Source organism: Sander vitreus, chromosome 2 (assembly GCF_031162955.1).
Source record: "Sander vitreus isolate 19-12246 chromosome 2, sanVit1, whole genome shotgun sequence".
Classification (NCBI taxonomy): domain Eukaryota; kingdom Metazoa; phylum Chordata; class Actinopteri; order Perciformes; family Percidae; genus Sander; species Sander vitreus.
In genome coordinates, this window is record NC_135856.1 from 18,440,165 (window position 1) to 18,465,750 (window position 25,586).

Sequence of the window (25,586 nt, forward strand, 5' to 3'; positions counted from 1 at the left end):
TATCATTACAGACAAAAACCTAGGGTGAAGAAAGCACTTCATCTACTTTTGTACTTTCTTTCAAATGTTGGCTCACCTGTGCCACCTGTTCGCTGTTCATGCCCGCCAGATCTGTATCTCCGATGCGCAGGATTTGATCTCCGCTATGCAGGCGCTTATCCTAGGGAGCCCCATTACAACAAAAACATTTTAGTGTGAACTTTGTTAATATTTCTTAATACATTCTGCAGATTCTACTAAACACACTGCATGAGATAAGATAAGATAAAACTTGAAATATCCTGAGGGAAATTACTGTGGAGCAGTTGCAAAACAGAGTTGGAAGAGTCCAGATACAAAGAATGCAAATGCTCAAAAGACTAAGTTAACATAACAGTAGGTGCAAAATGTAAAACAAAACTAGATAACAGTAAAGTGGAGTACTACATTTCGGTATGTTTATTTGTTTTAAGATTTAATCGATTAATGAGATAGTTTTTTGGAAATGCACTTATTGGCTTTATTGTTAAGAGTTCCACTCATATGTCTGTAAAAAAGCATATTCCCAAAAATGTTGAACTAGTCCTTTAACTAGCTTCTTAAGGCTTGGCTTTGCAATTGATTCGCAGGTGGATTTACCCGTCCAGCAGCTCCACCAGGAAGGATGGTCTTGACCATGACTCCTGTGCTTCGCCCTCCTATGATGCCAAAACCAAGCCCTTTCCCATCATTGGCCAGCTCTATCATCTCCACATGGCGCTTCTACCATGGCAGAGGTCAGAAGAAAAGGGAGGCAGAAATGGTAGAGAGAGAGAGAGAGAGAGAGAGAGAGAGAGAGAGAGAAAGAGAGAGAGAGAAGAGAATCTATTTTAATTAAACCGGTATAAAAAACTAAGTGAAACACCATTAGTGCTAAACTAATTCCCTCGTTTATCTACATACACAGACACAAGTTTACCAGCTCTACAGTAACAGCTCACATGTAAGCCAACTGTACCTCATGAGCAATAGCAGACAGGTTTCTCCCCATCGACATGGTGCGGGATATTCGAGGGGGAGTGCAGTACTAAAAAATAAATGTCATGTGTAAAATAAAAGCAAATCTGAAATGAATCAAGTTAGCTGCGCTGCCTCTTACGATCAGCTGGAACCCCTTAGACAATGTAATATCCAACTGTGCTTGAGATTTATAATGTATTGTAACATTATCAAATGTAAAATGTGACATTTGGAATGGTGATGTGTTACATTATATACAAACATATGCAGTTGGTTGATAGACTTTAAGGATATTTTGCTTCCTATTACTCCTAAATTACCTCTCATTTAGGATGGGTATTTTACGTACTTGGGATTCAGTTTGAATGCAGTTGTCTGTGTAGATATCTACGAAGGACAGATCCTGTGAGCCAAGAGAAGAGATGCTGCCATGCCCATGGATGGATCTGGCATTGCTGGGCCTTCGGCCCTCCATGGCCCATGTGTAAGAGTCACTGTGGCACAGCATCTTCAGGTCCAGCCCCATGCCCTGGCAAGGGCCACAGTTCATGGACACTGATTTGGAAATCTTCCCCTGGTAGGATTGAGAGAGCAATACGAGATGGATAGATAGGACACATGGTGAGATGGGAGGAAGAGAATAAAAGTGTAAAAATGGAGATGGTGCAAGTAAAAGAGAAGGATTGGTCAGGATAGAGAGAGAGTAGATGAATGAGAAAAGGATTAGGGGATGCAAGGGAAGGGAGAAAGAACGACTGGGAGGGAAATGAATGAGGGAGATAAAGAGATGGGGAAGGGGATTAATAGAGAGGTGGCAACGTTAATTGAAAAAAGGAGATATGGAGACAGAGAGGAATAGGATGAGAGAGTGATGGAGGGAAATAGAAAGGATAAAGAAATTGAGAAAGGAGAGTATTGTGATGAAGAAATATGTGGGAGGGAGGGTGAATGTGTGTGTTAACCAACAGAAAAAAGTGCAGAAAGATAGAGTAGAGAGGGAGAGCAGGAACACAATATTGCATAGCCACAAAACTGTTCCCTTTTGTCTTTTAGGTTTTCTGTTTCAAAGTTAGGAGTTTTGGTAGATGCTCATTTCTGATTGGTACACTATGCCATTCTAACAACTTTGCCACCTGTTACAATAGCAGTAATAAAAGAAAGAACACTATCAAAACACTTATAAGCAACTTCACATTCACACTGATTGCACTTCTTAAGTCTTAATGCTCTATTTACAAAACTGTGAATTTGAAAAGAAACAAGAATGTGAACTAACAAAAACTGTGTCAGTGTCTGTCCTAAAAATCCAGAAACCATTGACATGATCCAGTGCCATGTTTTCTGGAATGCAGAGATGCTAAATGGCTACAGGATCACACCACACCAAGCAAATGAAATAATGCTTGTATGTGTAGACTATGGTTCTTATAGGGTTAGCCTATTACAGTACACCACAACAGACAATTACGAAGCAATGATGATTACAGCCGACAACTGTGGTGGAAGGAGTACTCAGAGCCTTTACTTAAGTAAAAGTAGCAATACAACAATGTATTACAAGTAAAAGTAGAAAGAAGTTAGTTTCAAAATATACTTAAGTACCAAAAGTAAACATGCTCATAATGCAGAACAGCCTATTTCAGAATAATGTTATTGGATATCATTATTGATGCAGTCATGTGTGTATCACTTTAATGTTGCAGCTAAAGTAAATGTGGGGGTAATTTGAATTACTTTATAGACTGCTGGGTAGCTTAGAATCTACCCCCAGGGGTCAATAAAGTTGTATCTTATAATAATACATCATCATTTATTTGTTGATTATATTTTGTATTTTTAATCTCAATCTGCAAAGTAACTAGCAATTCAAGTCATCAAATAAATATGGTGAAGTAAAAAGTACAATATTTGTCTTTGAATAATAGTGAAGTAGAAGTATACAGTAGCAGAAAATGAAAATAAAAGTAAGTACAGTACTTACTTAAGTACAGTACTTGAGAAAATGTACAATAAAGTGAAATACCTTGAACCCCCCACATACACACACACACACGCACGCACGCACGCACGCACGCACGCACGCACACACACACACACACACTCTAAAGTTATGACAATCTTACAGATGACTTCTGCAAACTCCTAAACATATTTCTTCCTTCCTCCCTCTCTCTCTTTCTCTGGGATTTAGTGGTAAGCTTAGGTAAGCTGATTACTCATCTAGTTTGGTTCCTGCATTCAGTATTTTGGGAATGGTTCAGACTAGGGCTGTATACTGGCAAGAATCTGGAGATACGATACGTATCACGATTCAATATATTGCAATATATTTCGATACTGTCCTTAAGGCGATATATTGGGAAGTTTTTAAAGTATAATTTTAGAAAAACTAATATTTAAAAAAATACATGATGTGCATAAAAGTCAAAGAAGTTTACTTAAAGTAAACAATTCAGTACACAGAAAATCAAATTGCCAAATTCAGGTTCTTAGTGAGCAAATGTTTATATGCTAAAGTAGGCCAAAGTTCAGCCATAGCTACATTGTTAGCTTCTAGCAAAAAGTCAGGCACTGCTAGGCACTGCTAGGCAAGGACACTAGTTGTGCGTCTCAGCATAGCCATCTAGCGGTAGGGGGTTTAAACACAATATAAACGTGAACCACTGTCTTACATTTTTGCACGTAAACTAAAAAAATAATAATAAAAATACAATATTGCAAAATAAAATATCGCGATACTCAAATGTATCGATTATTTCTTATACCCCTAGTTCAGACTCCTTCGCCACTCATGCTCACACTGTACCTTTGCTGGGGGCTTCCGCTGAGCTTGCTGTAAGCTGAGTATATGATGGAACAGGGGGCTCTGCAGGACAGTCTTTAGCAGGGAGAGTTTCTCCTGTGTGGGGGCCTCTCCTCTCTCCTTCAGTTTGGCTTGCAATCTCTCCACAGCTTCCAAGGCACGCTGAGTATCTGCAGAGAAATTGTATATCATTTGTTTCATTGAGAAACAGGATTTCTCCCATTTGGCTTTGTGTAAGTTCCCACATGTTGTACTGTAGCAGCTGCTGTGTGACCCTGACACAAACCCAGACCTTTGACAATAAGCTATGAAATGTCAATAATCAATAGGGAGCGGTGGGAAAATAAAGGAGATTTCTCAGGTTTTTCGAAATAACTTTCATTAATATACAACATCTGTCTTTCGAATCCAGAATGACTTCCTCTGTCAGCAGTGATCAGTGTGATAAATACTAAAAACTATTTTGTGTTTTTTTTGAAGGTTTAAGTGAACAGGAACTGTGCTTGTCTAAAAAAAATCCCTGACCCGTGGCTGCTAGATTGTGAGATTTTTCAATGCCGACGTTTTTCAAATGGCACATTCATCTCTTCTGCTTATTTCCTTATTACGTTTCAAACTGCAGAATATGTGGGGTTCAACTGGGGCCAAAAGTTTGCAATAGGGCTACACAAAAACTGTATCAAGAAACCTAAAGATAGAAGATATAGTACTAAAGGAGGATGTGCTATCCATTCTGCAACACTTAAAAGCAAAGGCCAAAGCTGAAATGTTGCGTCAGGTCATATCGCCCTTGTTTATTTAGTGAAGCAGGAGCTAATGAGCACAAGCCACAATTGCAGTAATTGTACGTGGCAGAAGGTTAAGACCCTGTAAACTCTTCACCAACGAGTTTTGACTACCGACCAGACTGTGAGTCCTGTGCCACCTGCACATGTAACTATTCCCTCCTGTCTGGCTGCAGATACCATGCCCGACACCTTAATTGTAAGCCTGTGATAATGGCGGTCCTGGGGGGTGTTACTGAGGTTTCTGAGACGGGGTTTGTCTTTAAACTGTGCGCTACATCTGCAGGTCGCTGAACACACTTACCCATGATTTCCATCGTAGCCTGACAGATTGTTTGGATAAATTGTGTCTTTCTGACTTTCTGTCTCAGTTACACATCATTCATCTCTGTTTGGCACCTGCAACATGAATGAAAACAACAGCAAAACAAAAGTTTTCTGCTTTAAACATGACCTTTTACAGACCCTGTCTATTTCCATTTTTATGACAGTGTTTTTGTGAAAGTTGATAGTGCATTTGTAGAATAAAAGTGTCAAGGTGAGGTGAGGTTTCTCCTTGAAGATATATCCACTGTTGATACACTTTCATTAAAATTATGGCAGAACATGTTTCTCCCTGCTCATGTCCAAAGGTATAATTAGTGTAGCAATTTATATTTTACATATGTTCTGTAGCATGTATCAATTCACCTCTACATCCTCTCTTCCAAGGCCTGTGCCACGCCTGTTTGCAAGAACCTTGCTTGTCAACTAATGCTCTTTAGCAGGATTTAAATCTCCTCCAAAAGGCTTTAACAGCCAGTGATGGTAATTAACAGCGACACATGGCCTCCCAACCATTCTGACTGGAGGGGAAGTCTGTATAGCATCAAAGCATTATACCAATGACATTATTTGATTTGCAAAACGATGGGCTGTAAATGACAACGTCTCATCTGAAATCTAATTAGGAGGCATTGATAGGCAGTAGGGGTATCGCAGTATATATGACCTTCACGGCAGCCTAATGAAATCTCTATCTTCAACCTGTTGATATTAAAGCGATACTGACTGCTTCAGAAGAAAAGGAAGTCATTACAGATGAATGATTTACAGTAATTGCGCAGGCCCATTAGCTACTAATTTGATGTGTAATCAACAAGGCAGTCTGACTGTTAATTTCTTTAAAAATGACCCGGGCACATTAGAGCTATCACTGTGACGAACAGACGGACATCGCTGGCAGTTCAGAATCGCTTGTTGCAGAAAGCCTCATCTCACCTCCATTGCAGCGCCGGTGGGCTATCAACAGGTCCCCACTGAGCCTCAAGCACAGCACATCCACCTCCTCCACCAGTCCGCAGGGTCAATTTACCAGTACCGAATACCAAGAAAGACACTTTCCTGATGGGACAAGTCATAACAGCTTATTGAGGGACTGCAAGATATCAAGAAGCAAGCTGCGCGCTTTATTTTCCAGCATTGTGTCCGCGGCTCGTGAGCGCTCCGTGCAATGCGCATGTCACCCTCTGATCTTCAGGCACAGAGGGCTCATCCCTAATGAAAAAACAACTAGCCTCCAGTAATCCGGTAATACGTGTCAGTGGCACACCATGCAAATAATGCTTCTGGATAATACTATGGAGACTCCAAACTCATAGTTATCCTACACAGTTCCTGTCTCACACCTCCTTATGAAAACATTATTGCAAAACCATTACGAATTAAAGAAAAAACGTGTCAAAAGATGTGAGTCGGCTATATGTTATTATATATGCTACAGGCCTAGAAATTAAAATATCAAGATACCACCAAGACTGAACTTAAAATCTCATAATATGTAGGCCTATGTGTACATGGAGCTAAACAGTGGGATAGGCTACACACTTAGATTTGTAGCGTTTATTATAATTCACGCATATGGCCTGGGATGACATAAGCCACAAAATGCTTCAATTAAGAGGCTAATTTTCATGTTTAATAGGCTTTTTTTTAAATAACATTTTCGTTGCTGCTCTGAATTTGTCATTTACCCGATTTCAGATCTACATTGTAGACCCAGGCAAACCGTTTAAGGCAGACTTATTACAGTCCACATTTCATTTCTGTTTAGATTAGCCCCAAACTGGAGTCCAGGGACCATAACGAGTCATTTAATTCCGGGAGGTTGCGAGTAGCCTAAAAGAGGACTGTGGTTTTCACGTTTATTCTTCTTAAATTAGATGATAAAGTCACAATTGGTGGCACTATTGCAGTTGTCACCAGTTGGCACAATTATGCAATCATACACCAAGTCACGCCTAAAAACAAAAACACCTCTCAGTTGGGGATTCTTGATGTCATGCCCAGTGGTGGCTCTAATCCTTTCCGTGACAAGTTTTGGAACTCCTGTGTGTTTTTCACACGGCAGGTGGAGCCCTCGCTCCAGAGTTTTAGGAACAAGATCCAGTTCCATGTTTTCCACCAGACACCCCACTTCATCTCTCCCTCTTTCTCTTTCTCTCTCTCTGCATCCCCCAGGCAGAAATCATCACCCCAATCCCCAACCCTCCTCCACCCACCCTAAACTCCCCGCCCGCCTGCAACGCTCCTTTCGCCGGGCTGCGCTCAATCAACCGAGCATCCACCGCGCCTCCAAATTGGTTTGTCATTTCTGACCCCTCTCTCTCTCTGTTGACCACGGTCCTCTGCTCTGCTGCACTCTGCGCCTGTGGGCTTCAGCAGCAGTCAGTAAGAACATAACGACAGCCGAGAAAGATAAAAAGAGAGAGAAAGGGAGGGAGAGAGAAAGGGATACAGACATACGAATAGAGAGATACGCCTCTGTCCTCCTCCAGCACTCCACTGGACTCAGTGCATTTAGACGGACACGATACCTCCTGTGTGAGCGCTGATCGGGATACTAAGCACGCAGCGATTGGTTTTATTACACCCTCAGCTTTATCTCCATCCCCTCTTTCGGTAAGATTTACCACGTCGTTTTTTGCGGCAGCAAGAATTAACCCGGAATCGAGGCGCCGATCAGTGAAATCATTTATCGACTGGGAAGATATATAAGACCTACGTTCTGGGGACTGTAGGAAAGAGCGCAGGAAAGGTTATTCCTGACTCCTCTGTGCGCTGGATGTGTAGGCTACATATGCGCCTATATCGCTGCGACTGGTGATACGGTAAGGATCCACTCTTTATTCCTGCACAAATGATGTAGTTTTGCAGACATCGCTGGTGAACGTCGCTAAACCTCTTGGCTATATGTCACCCCGCGTCTGACACTGACCTGCACTGAAAGCTATATGGCAGCGCTGACTTTGGTTCTCACGGATGCCAATGGGAATGTGGCCTGCGATTATTGTAGGCTACTTAAGCGGCGCGGAAACTGGCCCTAATGTAATATAGTTCGCGTGTACAGATGATGGTCCAGCGACTTGTAGCTGGATGGGCGTCGCTCGAATGTGAGCTGGCCCTTAGGCAAAGTAATAACCAAAATGATACTCATTACATCTCCGGAAAATAATCAATGCAATCATATTATCCCATCACGGCTCCTCGGCCAGGGTGTACACATAATTATTATTCTGTGGCCGCGTGTATCTGCCTCACTGCAGGGCGCAATGACAAATCACACGCTTTGGCATGATGGATGGCAGATAGACCAAGTCTTCACCTCCCCGGTTTTTTTTCTCCTATTTTATATGGCTGTCATTTGTGTGTATTGGAATGCAGTTAGCTTATTGTGTACTGTGCTGGGTTGTCAGCTGCAGTCTAAGATCCAGAGTTAATCCAGCTATACTCTGGAAGAAAAGGAGAATCCGGCCGGCCAGTGCACCCCAGGGTACGTCAATCATGCGGATTCATGAGTGAAAGCTATGGCTCTTATTTACAGTAGAGGCGCCTGGGGTTGCAGATGACCTTGATGTGCTACAGAAAACTACAAGGTTGCACAGAATTTTTCGATCTTGACCTAAACTGAAAAGAGCACCTTGCTTCAGATCTGTGTGGCCATAGATGTACAGTGTAGGCTACTCTTTGTAACCAGGCTTCCCTTTGAAAAAGGAAGATCCTTAATAATCTTCCTCCATGCTTATGATAAATTATATGATTTATCATATGTGGCCCGCCTCACAAATAAATGCACATATCTGGCAATCAAAGCACCCATAAACAGTCATTTGCTGTGTGTGTGTCTGCTTGGGTGGCTGGCCCTTTTGAATCACTATACTCTTAACATCCACATAGCAAACTGCAAATACTGTATATTGTGTGCAAACTGTGTAGAGCTCAATGTTCAGTGTGACATAAAGGGCGGACGTTGCCACTTTAGGTTGGAGTGGTTGACTCATCCTTCAGTGCTGCAGGTAAGAAAAGTAACTCCCCTGAGCAGGTGGTAAAATGGTCAGTTTAGGCAATTATCTGTTTCTGTGTTGGATAAATTTGACGTAGATTGCTTCGCTGCCATTTTAGCAGCATCTGTTAAAGCACAGGCCTGTCTCCAAGGAGATTATTATGTTTGCGGATGAGATGAATATCACTAGGTCATCTGTCATCAGTGCATCTGTTGTGTCTAAGTGATCATACACATTCTTGCGTTTGTTTGCCAAGTTGATTATTTCTTCTAAATGTTTGAGAAAGATGTAACGTTCCAAAAACAATCTTCTATTTTGCTGTCCAAATCCTGCAGTTAGTGGTTGTATGTGCCTGACAAGTTGTTTATTTGTTTTTAACAGTGGAGAAAAAAAGGTAATCTCAACAGTATTTGTGTTTTGCGGTCCAAACGTACATCTGCTACAGTGGATGTTTTTGGTTTGCTTTTCTGACAAACCTCTCTGGAGGGCCACAGGATGTTTGTCAGACATCAAACCAAGGTGTGTCAAAGAGCATCTTTGGTCACGTTGAGCAATGGCACCCACACAGCACTAATGTTGTCAAAGCACCTGAAGCTGTATAATCTGCAACAGCAGCAATCAAGCATTCTGCTGACAGTAGGTCTATCTGTCCTCCTTTAATTTGGTCACTAATTCATTTCACTTGTTGTGATGCACAAGAAAAACAAAGCTCTCTGGGAAAAGCTGGGTGCAAATAACGACAGTATTTGGATTGTTCGTTGACCGAGGGCCGACTTTCTTTGTTTAGAGCTGTTAATGTAACACAATATTTGGTTTGGATTTGAATGGCTCAAAAAAAAAAAATAGCCGACCCTGTAATGGAAGCAGCCTGTGATTTAAATAAAAGATCATATATTAAACATCTTGTGAGCATTTCATCCTCGAGATTATGAAAATATACTTTGGCAGACAACATGATCCATTGCAGACAGACAATAACAGACACATATACACATTTGTATATTAAGACTAGCAGACATATAATCAGTCTTCCAACAAGTGGAACTGCTTGTTACTGAAGTGTCTATTTTCACCGTCTAGGGTTATTAGAGAGTCCAACTTCAACACTGGGCACATAGAACCTAAGGGCTGATTTCCCTAGAACCATTTTAACAAGCGTTGTCCTAAAGAATTTGCAGTTCCTGGGATCCAGTCCTCTATTTAGTTAATTTATGCATAGCATGGTAAGGGTTTGTGTGTCAGAGCCTTGTAGATAAACAGAATGTGGTGTTTATTGTGCTCACAGACAACCAACCTTCCTGCATAAATAAATTGGCAGTCTTGTGGCTTAAGCTGTGAGGAAAACCAAAACAAATCTTAATGCGGCAATGATAATATTAAGTTTCAGTGAAGGCAGAGCTGTTGAATTTGACTGCTCTGTTTCCTAATGCGATGATGATTCACATTTCTAGTCCCAACCTCAATTTGTGCGCCGAGTTTAACCTAATTCAAAAGCCCTTTTTCTGCGCTGGGGCTAGATGACATCTTTCTCCCGTATTGAAATAATGAGGCCAGATCCTTGCCCGTCTTCCTCATCCACCTAAAGCACTCAGTCATGTGTTAACACATACTTCCTCCAACCCTCCCTTCCCTTAAAGAAGCTCTCTGCATTTTCCACCATCCACCACTGGAGCTCAGTTCACCTCTCTTAATGTGTGAAGCTTGCCTCCAATATCATTCAACCCCATTAGGTTCAGACCATGCGAGAGGACTGCGCACAGTGCACAGTTACTTTGCTCCCTGATTAGATATATGCTTAGGAAAGGGGAAAATCAGTAGCAGACGACTGGCTGTCAGATCTCAGGGCATTCACTGACTCATTGCTCCTATGGCCTCGACTAGAATAGCCCTCCAGAGATAGATGTCTTACTCTGCCTAAATATGGATCTGTTGGAAGACTTTCTGCTTGAACCACCACGGCCTATTATCTGTCTGTATTTTTGGGACGATTGGATGAAATGTACACTGTTGGCCTGACTGCTCGTGCCTTCTGTTAACTGGGCTGTTTGTGCATATCACTGAAAGGGATATTATAATCCCATTCAATGAGTATTGCCTTGTTTAGCAGTAAGTTGTAATCATACAATTAAACAACGTAAGTAGAGCTGTGATGCTAAATCAGCAATGGTTTTGAATCACTGCTAGATACAAATAGTTTAGATTAGGGGATTGACAGAAAATGTATCAGCATTCATTTTATAAGCAATTAATTAAGTAATTCTTCAAGCAAAAATGCCAAACCTTCTAAATTCTGAAAATATGCTAATATTTTGGGTTATTTGACAATAAATTGAATATATTTAGGTTTTGGAGTGTTGTTCAGACCAAACAAAATGTCACCTTGGGCTTTAGGAAAATGTGACGTAGTTTTTCACAAATTACTGATAATAATAATTCTAATAATATGTTGTTTTTTTTCTTATGACATACTCCTGAAAAACAGCTACAAGTTGTTGAACAAGGTGAAAAGTCCTTAAAGGTTTGATTGCATCTTGTCTTTAATCAGCATTTTGTAACAGCCAAATTAAAGAACCCTGAGGACCTCAGGGTGTGATCCATCTCAGACAGAATAAAACAATATTGAGAAATCAATCAGTGTAAATTAGTTCTGAAACTACCAGCCATTTATTAGGACATCAAAATCGTGCCAATGTGTTGATGTCTTTGGCTCTTCCCTACTTTGTATTTCTTGCTACTTTCCTGCCATAAAAATCCTAAAGAGAACAAATATTGAATTTAATGAATTGGCCACCGTAACACTAAACACACGCTGATGGCTTCCACTTCACCATCTTGTTGCTTTTCCTTTGCAGTGATAAATCTTAGAGGCTTAGGCGGCTAAAATCAATGTCACATCTCACAAAAATATTTTATTCTTAAAAACAGACTTTTATTTGTTTTGCCTTGACCAGTTGACCAGTCTCAGTCTTTAATTTGTTTCTTAGGCAGCCCTGAATATTTAATGTCCAACTTTATGTCATCATTGACTTTTATTTATTGTGGCTTTAGGTTGCAAAACACCTTGCAATACAGTTTTGAAGTGGGCTATATGAAGCATAGATGAAAGTTATTCTACCATTCTGAATTGCCATCACACTCCAGGAGGCTGGGTACATTTTTCTCATTTTGTATTCAATTAATCTTGGTAACAAATCAAAGAAAGATGGCTATATAACACCATTGATTTATAAACTGTTCATCTAATTTTGACCTAAACCATGCTGTGCACAGTTTTTACAATAATATTGTAACTGTTGCAACTCAAGCTGTGAAACACAATAAAAACTCTCAATGTTTGTGTGTACTGTATGTCTACAGGCTTCTTCTTTTATTCTGCAAATGGCCTTTACTAGCTTCATGTTTAAGCAGCTGCTTTCTATGTTAGCTACTGTATTGTCCTTTAAAACCTCTCACTCACTTGTTCTTTCGTTCAACACATCTCCTGTCCACACTTCTTCTCTGTGCCCTTCACCTCCCATTGCCCCACTCAAAGCTGTCACCACTCAATAGAAAACACACACACATGCATGCATTTCTTTCTACAGATACTTTTAACACACATCAAGGTGGTACACATCAATTACCACCAGTCTTTCAGACACACACACACACACACACACACACACACACACACACACACACACACACACACACACACACACACACACACACACACACACACACACACACACACACACACACACACACACACACTTGTATGCTAACACACGTTAAGCTCACACACCCACCGTGAGCCACACATAGACATTGCCTGCAGCTGTATATTTAGTGACACACACAGTACCATTAGGGAGATGAATGGAGAATCAGTGTACAAGGCTAGAGTGATTGTAGGAAGCTCACTCCAAGGTCTGCCGATTATTTTGGTCTCCGCAGGAAATCATTTACAATAGCCCTTACCCCCTCCTCTCCTCTTCCCAGTTCAGTCCATTTAAACATGTGTTGCTATGTGTGTGTGTGTGTGTGTGTGTGTGTGTGTGTGTGTGTGTGTGTGTGTGTGTGTGCACTGTGCATATGCAAGTTTTATGTCAGTCACCACAGTATTCATTCTTTGCTGTGTTGTTTGTGCGGTTGACTTTAGCGTGCTGAGGAGGCCTTGCTTGTTTAGAGAATGGGGTGCTTGGAAATGAGTCATACACAATGTGATGCAACACAGCGGAGCAGATTTGAATTATGGGGCAATGAACAATGAGGTCATCATAGGGCTGGGGGCATAAATCTCCCAGTGCCGTGGTACAACACAGCATTTCTTATCAATGGAGGAAACTGCAGCAGGATTTGAAAATGCAGTATTGTTTAAGAGACCAATTCAACGTTGCAAATAAAGGCCTGGGTTGGTTGAATTCAGTGACTGAGACAATGGAAGGGGAATTCTGGTTTAATTGCAATGCCATTGTATTTCAAGTACCGCTTACTTCAACTAACAACAGTTGCATATATCACTCCAGATTATTTGCATATTGTTCATCTGTTGCACTAGTTCCTTTCCCCCCAGCTTTTCAAATGCTTGCTTGTCTCTTAAATCCACCATACTGCATCCAATGATATTTTTTCCATATCTTTTCCTTCTTCAGCAGATTGTCCACAATCAGCGTCTGCTGTAATACCATCATCCCCAAGCCCCTCTTAAATTTCCTGCTTACTGGGCTTTTACTTTAACTGCATTACATACATCTTCCACTCCCTGCTCATCTGCTTCCTTTCAGCATAAACCAGGCTGAAAGATCTAACTCAAAGTGCTTTGATGCAGCTGGCTGTTTGATGGTGAATTAAAAAATAATAATATTGTCATTTATTGTGCCTGTTCAGTGGCACAGCTGTGATCTTGATTAATATTGAATGGCGTTTTCATTCCAAGTCTTTGAGAGTGAGAATATGTGCCAGGGAGTATTGATCTGGAGCTTAGTTGATGGTGCAGTGTGATAGGCTGAAGAAGGGGTGAGGATGAATAGATGGTTATGCTTGATGGAACAAAGATATCAACAAATGTAGTAGTGATCAATGGCTTGATAATGTATGTTTACATCATTTGTGCTGTTTTGTGTTTTTCCCTCATGTTATCGAGCTGTCTAGCCTTGTGTCAAGTGTAAATATAGCACCTAACTGCCTAAGGTGAAATCCCCTTTGACTGGCTGGTGAATAATTCCGTGTGAGCATGGTGTTCAAATCTGCTGGGTTACTTTTAGCACATTCACAACGGGGTTGACTCTAAAATAAACTGCGTGGTTCAGTTTCTGCAGAGGACGTTACAACTCATTTGAGATAAAAGCACCATGCCCCTTTGGCATGTATCAGCACCCGTCAATTTGTCCCCGATGTATCTTTCACATTTTGCAATAAAACCATTTTACCACCGCTGTGTTTTTGCAAGGGAGCCTGATAGTGTCACACCAAGATAGATGAGTACCACTCTGGCCTATGGGCCTGCAATAACTTACATGGACCACGTGTCTGTTTTCTAACCATGTAAGAAATTGTATGCCTGCTCTCCTGCAGTGTGCTTACGTATGTTTTGAACCTCCTTCATTGGCTCTCGCTTAGACGGTATGATAGATGAGACGGTATCCATCACATGCTTCAAGATAAGAGGGAAAACCTTTATTGTCAAGTAAGGGTGTGCTGAAGCAAGCCTTTGATGAATGATATTTGGTATTTTAAAAACCAATCTTTGTGTAAAACCCATGTCAAGCAATTACTATAAGCTAGTTGTATGGGTATGATATATGATATATATATATATATATATATATATATGTGTGTGTGTGTGTGTGTGTGTGTGTGTGCACATATATTGAAACATCTCATTGTCCAGGGTTGAGTACAGTTGATTACAGTTCAACGGTTCACAATCACCGGACAAATCAACCAGTTTTTTGTTTCATTATGTACACCTCCTTTCCTAACCCCCTCCTTCCATCTCTTTCTCTCTCTCTCTCTCTCTCTCTCTCTCTCTCTCTCTCTCTCTCTCTCTCTCTCTCTCTCTCTCTCTCTTTCAAAGATTTATGTAGGGCACACAGACAAGAGTCTTTAATTTTACGCCTGGGTAGACCATCTACACTATTGCTCCATATTCTTCATGCTTATATCGAATCTGTTGAAGCCCAGGGGGAGAATTGTGGTTTTAACATGAACATATAGGGGACTCCACCCTTTAAAGGAAGTGCCATGAATCTGAAATGATAAAAACCAAGAGGCATCAAGACATTTCTGGTGTCTTATGGCGCAATCTGTTGTTTTGAAGCATAATTACAAAGAGTTTTAAAAAAAGAGACATTAAAAAAAAAAATCATAAAAGCATACTGTGGAGTCATACTAATTACATACAGCCGGCTCATGAGTAATGGGGGTGACATGGGACATCAATACAACCACTGCCTCTCATAATAGAAAACAACATTGTTTTACTGTGAGAAAATGGTCAGCATCTTTCATATGAAATATATATATATATATATATATATGTATATTTTTTTTTTCTCCAGGAAGACATTGTGCAGTTTAAAAAGTCTTTCTTCTCCTCATCACGTCCATCCATTGTTCAGGCTAAGCCACTTTCCGTCCAGAACCCTGTCGCTCAGCGCCACTCAATAGCTCTTACAGTAAGCATTCACCATTTTCCAATCTAAATCTCTTGTCCTCTTCTTTGCTCCACTGCTGGATGCTCTCAGAGGAGCCCTCTCGCCTTTATTTGATCAAAATCTTGCTTCTCTTCTGAACTCACATGGTGTTAAAAGGATGAATGAAGGATGTATGTAGGAAGTATGCAGGTGGCCCTTGCAGATGCAGCTAAGTTATTGAAAATCGAGCTGTGTTGATATCAATTTAGCCATTAATCAAATGTTGACATGGTTAGCAACTTTGTTGTAGCAGCAAAAAAATTAAAATTCAAAATAATTACAGAAAGAGTTGTGTCCTACATTACTAGTCTGTTTGTCTACATTAGTTTCACCTCTTTCAATTCAATCATCAGAAAACAAGAGCCTTGATATGGGATGATTGAGCAAAAACCTGGATTACATTTAGTGCCACTGTTTTCAGGCTACAAAATGTGTTTCCTCAGGAGATAGGGTGGGAAGCACAGTCATCCGTGGGGAGCTTGGAGTAGAGCCGCTGCTCCTTCGCATCGAAAGGATGCCGGATAAGCGGACGAAGATGGATGGATGGATGGATAATATTTAAAAAAAGACATGATGTACATAAAAGTCAAAAGAAGTTTACTTTAAGTAAACAATTCAGTACACATAAAATCAAACTGCCAGTTTGGGATTGTGATTCACAGGTTCTTAGTGAGCAAATTTTTATATGCTAAAGTAGGCCAAAGTTCAGCCATAGCTACATTGTTAGCTTCTAGCAAAAAGTCAGGCACTGCTAGGCACTGCTAGGCAAGGACACTAGTGGTGCGTCTCAGCATAGCCATCTAGCGGTAGGGGGTTTAAACACAATATAAACGTGAACCATGAATTAATATCTTACATGAATATTTTTTAACATAAAAAAAATCAATATTGCCTTTTTAAAAACTCGATACAGTAAATATTGCGATACTCAAGTGTATCGATTTTTTCTTACACCCCTAGTTTCGTCTAGTTGCAGCTTTCCAGACTGTTCCTGGAAAGCTGTTGACCTGCGCCTTCTGACAGCAGAAAAGAGAACAAATTAGGATTTAACAAAGAATTCCTCTTGAGTGATGAAACAACTGCTTGATACACCGCTGATGTATGCATGGACTTTTGAAGTGCTGCATCAATTAATCTTCTCTTTCCCCTTTTGCACTTGTTTACGTAAATTAGTCTAATGAAAAAGCCCATTCCCCGCCTAGTTCCCTGACCTGTGCATCCAAACCTGTTTCTTTTCCACCTTTCTTCCTCTATTCCTTATTCATTGATCCCTCCATTGTTGACCAGGGCTGTGTGAATAATGTATACCGTGTTCTGAGAGAAGTGAGCAAGACATGAATGAAGGTGCTGTATACTGTAGGTGGGGGAGCTTAGGGCCTAACTTATTTCTCGCCAATACTCCATTGCCTCTGGCAATTCTCCTGAATTGTAATGCATGCATAGACATATAACATTGGGGGTTAACACTCATTCACATGCAGACACATGCACATGCACGTACATAAACGCAGTACAGTGAATCCATCTTTTGTTGATTTGCCCACCCAACCATATAGATATTGCTCATGGCCTCCTGTACTGGCTAATAGAACCAATTACTGCACAACACTCTTTATGGATATGTGTGTGTGTGTGTGTGTGTGTGTGTGTGTGTGTGTGTGTGTGTGTGTGCGTGCGTGCGTGTGTGCGTGCGTGCGTATTACAATATGTCTATGCACTGGTTTTTGTGTGCCTGTGAAAATCTTGCAAAGCACGCAGAAAAAGACTCTGGAAGAGAAAATTCAAGGCCAAACATATGTATGTGCCCCCCCCCAGTAAACAGCAAAACACACACATGAAACTAGTTTGCATGCCAAGAGGAGCACACAAAGCCATGTCCAATGTCAGTCACAATACACACACTCATATTGCGATTGTCCCTGGTGAGATGAGGCTGCAAAATTTACCCTCAAGTGAAGTAGGTTGGGGAGGACGGTGCAGGCGGAGAGAGAGAGCTGGAGAGAAAGAAAAAAGAGTGAAACAAGTGTTTCCAAAACAGAAGGGGAATATTGTAAAAAAGTACACAGTGATGAGAAACAGGGAAATATGCACAGGGGGAAAAGGGAAATGAAATAAGGCACAAATAGAAAAATATATAAGAGGCATTCTAACTGTGAATAAGTGCCACTCTGCACTGTACGAACAGAGCTAACAATTTCCCTTTCTGAAAAGTGTCTCTGGCATTTGGCAGTGAAATGTCACCCATATAAACCAGTTATCATGGCATGTGAGAGCTTTTTAGCTGTAAACTGCCAGCAAGCACAGATAGACCATTATAGACTTTGATACCCTGACACTTAAGAGGTCATTACGAGGCAGAGCGTGCGTGTGTATGTACAGCACACAGACACACAAACACTAAACAAGCAATCACGAGCGGAAGTGGCTGGTGAACTGCCTGGTTCATGTGATGAGTGGTGGGTTATGGCTATTCACACAATGTTGAGGGGGTCGTTATTCATTGCATCTGACTCTATTGTGAAAAATGACAGGGACTTCAGTTCCCTGAGCTTGAATAACCCTCACCATTCTCCCCCTCTGTGTTTTCTGTCTCTCTCTTTCTTTCCCTTTCTGTCTCTCCCTTTTGCTCTATCTCCTCTTTCTCTCTGCCTCTACAGGACTAGGATGTCCAGCTGCCATTGAGATGTGATTCTCTGGGGTTTCATTTCCCTTTGACAAAGCAAAGTACACTATAACAGGTGAGCCTGAATACACAGAATTTCACCCTGTGATAATTTTAGACATATTTAACAAGGGGTGTTGACTCAGAATGCATTCTTATTTACAACAGGCTTATTTAGGCCTAGGGGATAGTCACGTAAATGTATACACACACCTGGTGTGCTGTTTTTGCCTACTCTACAGTATGCCTTATGCTTTTTTAGAACACAAATATGACCCAGCGTTCTCCCCAGAGATCTCAGGGTTCCATCTGTGCCAGGGAGTGCTCTAATTGGCCCGACAAATGTGTCCTCTCAAACTGCTAATCCAATCAGATGTGACCCACCGAGCTTCAAAAAGAATACAAAACAGCATGCAATACGCAGCAAATGCAACAACAGAATAGAATGGAGTTGAATAGAATAGGTAGTGCAAAGCTGCGTGCCGTTAGCCCCAGAGAGTATAAAATAGAGCACAAAATTGAAACAAACATCAAATTAATTGCAATCAGCCTGCTGTTCTTTGAACACATCGACAGGAGTTAAACCACAAAGCCAGACCTTCATCTGCCCATGAAGCCACTCGCTACAACTTATTTACAGTGTATTTACAAGCTGAGCTGGGCCTGTAAAATGTTGAATTTACGAGCTCCTTTTTAATTAGAAATACTGTCTCCTAGAGTTAGGCTGATGAATTGCACATTCAATTTATTGACAATAGAGGAAGGTGCAGTTCTTGGGTATTGACAGCTAGTCAGAGTATTCCGGTTCACATCAGTTTTTCAATGAGAGGAGAAATATGTGGCATCTTTGCTGTATAAAAACCCTGAGGCCATGTTTTAATGTGGGATCCTCTTCTTAATTAATTGAACTGGCTGAGAGTAATGTGAATGAGGGCGCTCTCGCTCTCTCTCTCTCTCCTTCAATGTGGTTTAGCAGTTCACTATGTAATTAGTTAAGCATGATCTATTTCTTGGCAAGGTCATTTCACTCAAGTGTCCTACCACTTTAATAAAATATTAAAATAAATACACAAGGACATGTATGGGACAATCTCAAAATGTCAATTGTGGGTATCTAAAGGTCAACTGGTTTGCAGATAGGCATAGTACTTTTTCCTGAATTTTATTTTTTTTAAAGGTTTTACAACAGAGGTTGTGTCATTGTGGTTCATTCTAATAATGTTTTTTTTGGTATGAATTCTTTTTAACTTGAAGCTAAAACATTTGTTCATCCTTACTATGTTTTCTTAGTTTTAATGTACTTGATATAACCTTGTGAATGTGGTGAGTTTGTGTGTCCATTTGAAATGCACTTCCTGTCCAGTGTGTGTCACCCTGCATGCCTTCCTTCCTTCACTCTCATATGACTCTGAATGTTTGCTTTGAAATCTAATTCTGTGATATCAGGGCTGCATTTTGTCTTTATTTCAATGTAACAATGAGTGAAAAGAAAGAACAACAGGAAAGGGGATATATCATTCTTCATATGGGGGATGTGTGAAACAGGTGTTTCCCGCTCCGCCTTCACAAACACACAGCCTTCATTTACCACATTACTAATGAGAGCGCAGATTGAAATACAATTCGTATCAGTTGCATTGGTTAGACAACGATTACATGTAAAGTGAGTCACTCGGCAGTACAGGACAGATACTGTATACTGCAGATAAATGCGCATCTGGACAAAATGTAACACATACTGCAACTGAAAACAAAACAAAAGCGTACTTGTTAAACTGACATTGTGTAAAAGTGGTGATGAATTGTTACATGTTCTGACTCTTTGATTAAAAAATAGATACCATTCTTGTTGGCATAAAACAAATACAATTATGGCTGTAGCAACCCTTACACAAATTGCACCTGATGACACACACACACACACACACACACACACACACACACACACACACACACACACACACACACACACACGCTCCTTTGCCCCCTGTTGCCACCCCCCATGAATACAGGCTTATTGTCTTATAATGTGACCTTTGCCTTGAGTGGAGAGGCCTTTGTCCTAAGACAATAGAGTCCATATTGTAAACCATGCCAGTCAATGCCGTCCACACAGCTGCCAGAGAATGGGTGCAGATTGTTCAGGGTCCAAGTTGAAGGCTTTGAGGCAGGCACTTGTGGCGTGTGTGTGTGTTTGTCTATGCCTGTGTTTTTTTGTCTGTAACGTTTGTGTCTGTAAGAAGCCTGTTTTCCAAAATCAGCAGATGGGCCTGTGCAATTAGTGTGTGTGTCTTCTTCCCTTGTGTGCACACATGCACATGTGCACACACACACACACACACACACACACACACACACACACACACATGCATGTACGCACGCAACAAGCGTACACACACAAACACACCCAGGTCTGGGCATGAGGAAAATGTCTCTGAAACACTGGACCTGGAAGATACTGTAATGGAGACAGACATTGAGAAATGAGTTGCCAGGGTAACTACTAAACACTCAAAAAGTTGATCTACGTAGCTAAAGCCGACCTTCAATGGTATAAATGGAGTGGACATAATAATAGAAACACTTGTCAGTATAATGCAATATAATTTAACAGCACCACAAACTACATATGCCAAAATGACCATGCAGTTCAAACAAAAATTGAACATTAGAGGTTAGGTGCACCTCAATAAACTGGCAACTGAGTGTATAAGTGTGATTATTCTTGTGTTGTTTTTCAGTAAATTTCTATAGTAAAGGTTAGTGATTCCAAACAAGCTACAATTAAAACATTAATTTGAGTAAAGGTTTTTGTGTTACACATGCAAAGTTGCCATGCAATGTGTCAATTAACGTGAATTTGAATACATTTGTCATATTTATGATATATACATGTTTTGAATATATTTATAATATTGCAATAAAAAATTCAACTAGAGCTGAAATAGTTAATCAAATCAATTTGCTCTTCATCAGCAAATTAAAAAGCAACTGTTTTATTGATTTGATAATCAGCATTTTCTCGAGCAAAAATGGCAAACAGATTTTCAAAATGTGAAGACGTGATTTGAGGACTTTTTTTTCATATGATAGTAAACTGATAGCTCTTGGTTTCAAACTGTTGGTCCACCTCTCTATCCCTCTGTCTCTCTATCTTAAAGGGGTACACATCTCTGCCCATAAACAATAGTAGAATACGACCTGACTATCTCAGTACACCATCTCCACATTTAGCCTTACCAGCCATGTATTGACCTGCAGTAACAGATATAGGCTCAGAGGAAATAAGCTTGTGACTGAAAGGTCACAATTTAAAATCTGAGTAGTATAGTAGCTGTGAAAATCTTGGCAGTTTAAATCCCTCAACAACTACTATCAGGGCTGCGACCTCTGGGCACTTAACCTTTAGCTGTTCTAGTGGAGCAGCTCGGTGTCCAATAGTGCGAGACTGTGTGACTGTGCCGCGCAGCTCCCAGGTGTGACTGTGTTAATGTGTGAATATGGTTCGACCTTCCTTCCTCTCAGCTACTCCCCCTCAGCCATTCATGCAAACAATATTATGTTCTTTCTTACTCAATGAGCCACGCTAAATGAGGCTTATGACTTGATAGCTTATGAATGTGTGATAGCATTTTCGGTTATTATTCCAGCTTTGAGTGTTTGAACGATTTCATTCCTAATTTGATGCACCGCATTGTTGACAGTCGGGATAAATTCCGTTGATCTTAGATTTGCTGTTTATTGTCGATACATGCAACTACCATGATGTATCTGCTGCCTGGTGGCCGAGTATCCTGTTGACTGTGCTAAAGATACCAGTCAGTCCCTTGTGCACTCTTATTTTTTTCCCTCCTTGGATCGAGACAGGGCACCACAGGAGAAAATACACACACACGCCCACACATACACTGACGTAAATACATAAACAAAGACTCAAACGTACACCACTTGCAAACACAAATGCATTGCCACCTGAGTGCAGTGGTCACACACACACACACACACACACACACACACACACACACACACACACACACACACACACACACACACACACACACACACACATCAGGGAATAGCCCACAGGGATGCTCTTTGTCAACAACTTGGAAGAAATCAGCTATTTAGGGCCACTGTATTCCTGGAAGGATAAGCCATCTTATTTGTGTGAGGAGCCTGTGTGAAACAAAACAAGTTACAGCAGTTACAACCACTCTCTCTTCCCCACTGTGTCTTCTCATATTTGTGCTGTTCTGCTTATGAACCAGTGCTAATTGTGTAAAGTAGAAAACTGTATATTGTGAATGTAGATTTCCAACAGGCTTGGCGTGATGATGAGCAGATGCACTCACAGATGTTTTCCCTCCATGTGTCTGTTTACCAGTTCAATTATCCCTATTGCATACTGTAGAGATTTGTTATTCTATTCAAGCGTTTCAGCATAAATTCCACGAAAAACACTAGTTAGTGAAGTATTACAAGCCTGCGTTTCTCCATTGCTCCATTCTTGCTGGCACAGAGTACTGTTTGCTTGATGCATTTAGGAGAATGAAAAAGTTAAAAACACTATAAATGTAAAAACTTTAATACGCTATTTCACTCTATTGCATTTTATGGGCGGCTGTTGGGCTCAGAATTTAACTTTTTAGTAAAGAAACATATCCTAGCCTATCCTACTCATTATCAAAGAGGATTAAATCCTGTCTCCTCCTTTCAGTTATTGTAAGGAACGTTTCAGACCCTGCTGGCATCCATATGTGACCCTCACATTCAAGTCATGTTTTCGGAACTTGTATCTTTCCAGAATTATGATTTTGAAAGGGAATCAATGTTCAAGACTTCTAGCTACAACCTGAATACAAGATCTCTGCAGCATAAGAGGAATTTCTGATCAAATACTTCTCACTAGCTCAATTAAGTATTGATGGTACAAGGGTGCACATAGTCTTACACACCCTAATTTTCTTTTCTTTGGACTTTGTAACTTTTTAAAAATGAACAGTTGTCTCACAATTCTCTACTTTGTAACATGAATATAAATACACTGTAATATACAACATTCTATATGTCATTTTAAAATACAAAACTTATTTGAAGCACATCAAATTGTGCAAAATGCCACGGCAATGTAAGATAGATATATCAATAGAACAGTTATGTAAGTTAAGTAACGCCCCTTTTAGGTATTATTGTAAAAGCATTATGTAAAGCAACAACAACATGTACTGTATATGGAGTGTGGCATATTATATGTACATCACCAGCATCATATACTTTCAAAAATATATTACAGAATAGAGATACACAGAAACATTTGTGGTCCACCCACTGCTCCTGTGAATTACTGTATTTTCAATACATATGGCTGCTCTGGTTTGTTGATTGGAATACATCAGCACACCAGGGATATGAAACTGCAATAAGATCCAGACCTCTACAGTGCGTGATTTGAATATGAAATGATTAGATTATTGATTTTGGTCATTTGGGTCTCTCGCCCGGCAGAGATGATATTGTGGCAGCGCAATCACCATAGCTGACATTTAGCACTGTGTTTACCTTTGCTGTCTCCATTGATTGCTTCAAAATCACCACCCATACATCCTGTCACAGCTCATTGTATCATCGTTTTATGCTATTTCAGAAAAGTGATGGATACAGCTTATCAAAAATGCAACACTTGCGGTCTGTGCCGGTGCAGAAAATAACCACATTGCCACGCAATCACGGAACAGGCTTGCTTTTCAAACACCACTGAATATCATTATACAGATAGTGGATGCATATTGGAGGTGAATGACTCTAAAATCGGTCTTTAACATGTGTTTTGATAACACAGGAATACTATTTATAGCTTTCTCCATTAGACTGATGAGGGTTTGCCAATTTCTTTTCACCCTGCACACTGAAAAGTAAAGCTCATCCTCAACCCAGCAGGGAACAGTGATGTCTTGTTTTTTTATATTTTAATGTTCCAGGTACATTCCTCGCACTGAATCACCACCGCTGCACCTCTTCAATCCCAGTAAGCTTTGAGGAAAATCTCTTCTTCAGTTTAGATTTGCGATTTTGTTTCTGAAAAAGAAGTGAAAATGTATTAGCTAACAAAAGTGTTTGCTGACAAATACTCCCATATCACTGTGGACATCTGTCATGAGACATTTTACGCACATCATCGCTCAGCAGCCAAAGTGACTTAAAGAGATTGTAGTGTTAATATTACTCCACCATATTTTTTCTTTCACTTTATTTCCTTGTTTTGTCCACCAGCTTATTTTCTTACGCAGGAGTCAAGGTGACAGTGTGGAAATGAATGTACTCTCCTCTTTGGTATAGCTCTCTGTATTTCCAATGCCATTTTCTCAGTAGTTGGACAATCCAGTGTTAAGTGCCTCCTTTTATATTTATAAACCAGTGTTGGTGCCTATGCATTATTAAATTAAGAACAGGGCCCAGTAAGCGCCCCGGAAAGGTCTTTTTGAATAAATATTTCAGGACTGTGATATACACAGTTCATATCTGCTCTGTAATGCAAGAGGCAAAGGTTTGGGTCTAATGTCTTATGCAGAAATCACTTCTTTTCTTTGTTTACTGAATCAGTGGACTCTACATTCAGACCTTCATTCAAACTTTAATTTGCTGATTCGGAGATATGCTGATATTTCTAGGAAACTACTGGGATCTTACGGAGCCCCGGAAGGGTCACGCCGATATTTTTAAGTTTTGCGTTCTCTCCCAATATTTTGCGTTCCCTCGCAGTATGTTTTGTGTTACCTCACAAAACATTTCTTCTTCCATTCCTGAGTAATGGGTCTATTGCCTACTGATCGAACTATCAGAGAATCTGCAGCTCCCCTCAGAGCTTTATAGAGGCTCCGCTCATGTTTTGCTAACTCAGCTTGTGTCCATTTTATTTCTATGGTTGTATCAAATTAGACAAATACATATGTTCTTTATCAGACAGTACACAAACACGTACAGCTATAACTTATTTAGACACCACCTAAATTAGAAACCGCATAATATGCCGCAACAGACCCAAAGTGTCTAACCCAAATTAGACACTATAAATTTAAAACCAAATATCCTAATACTTGTGAATTATTATAAGACACCATTTTATCTCATTTGAAATCAAATACAATGCTATTAGATCCCAAATGCATTACAGTAGATGCCATGCTACCAAATTGTAGACTTAGACACTTTTACCAACCTAAACAGTTTAATTATGTCTAATTAGGCTGTTATTATAAGAATGTAATGCCATATCGGGCATAGCCTTTAGTCAGACAAAACCCTGAGAGTTCAGAAGACAATACCTTTATTTTGCCTTAAGTTAAGTTCACTTTCTTATGT

At 40.3% G+C, this 25,586-nt stretch overlaps 2 protein-coding genes across 2 annotated transcripts in view; one reads left to right on the plus strand and one right to left on the minus strand.

Moving 5' to 3' along the window:
• The window catches only part of LOC144523724 (multiple PDZ domain protein), a 42,729-nt gene extending 37,846 nt beyond the window's left edge, over positions 1–4,883 (minus strand). Inside the window, 6 exon segments of the mRNA XM_078259510.1 lie at positions 77–160; positions 619–741; positions 977–1,045; positions 1,328–1,563; positions 3,787–3,951; positions 4,871–4,883. Coding sequence (XP_078115636.1) covers positions 77–160; positions 619–741; positions 977–1,045; positions 1,328–1,563; positions 3,787–3,951; positions 4,871–4,883 — 690 coding nt within the window.
• A 2,271-nt stretch (positions 4,884–7,154) lies between these two features.
• Positions 7,155–25,586, plus strand: part of adgrl3.1 (adhesion G protein-coupled receptor L3.1) — a 129,041-nt gene continuing 110,609 nt past the window's right edge. The window contains exons 1-2 of the mRNA XM_078259523.1: positions 7,155–7,715; positions 18,223–18,303. The gene's annotated coding sequence lies outside the window, so the exon portion shown is untranslated. The remainder of the gene's footprint in view (positions 7,716–18,222; positions 18,304–25,586) is intronic.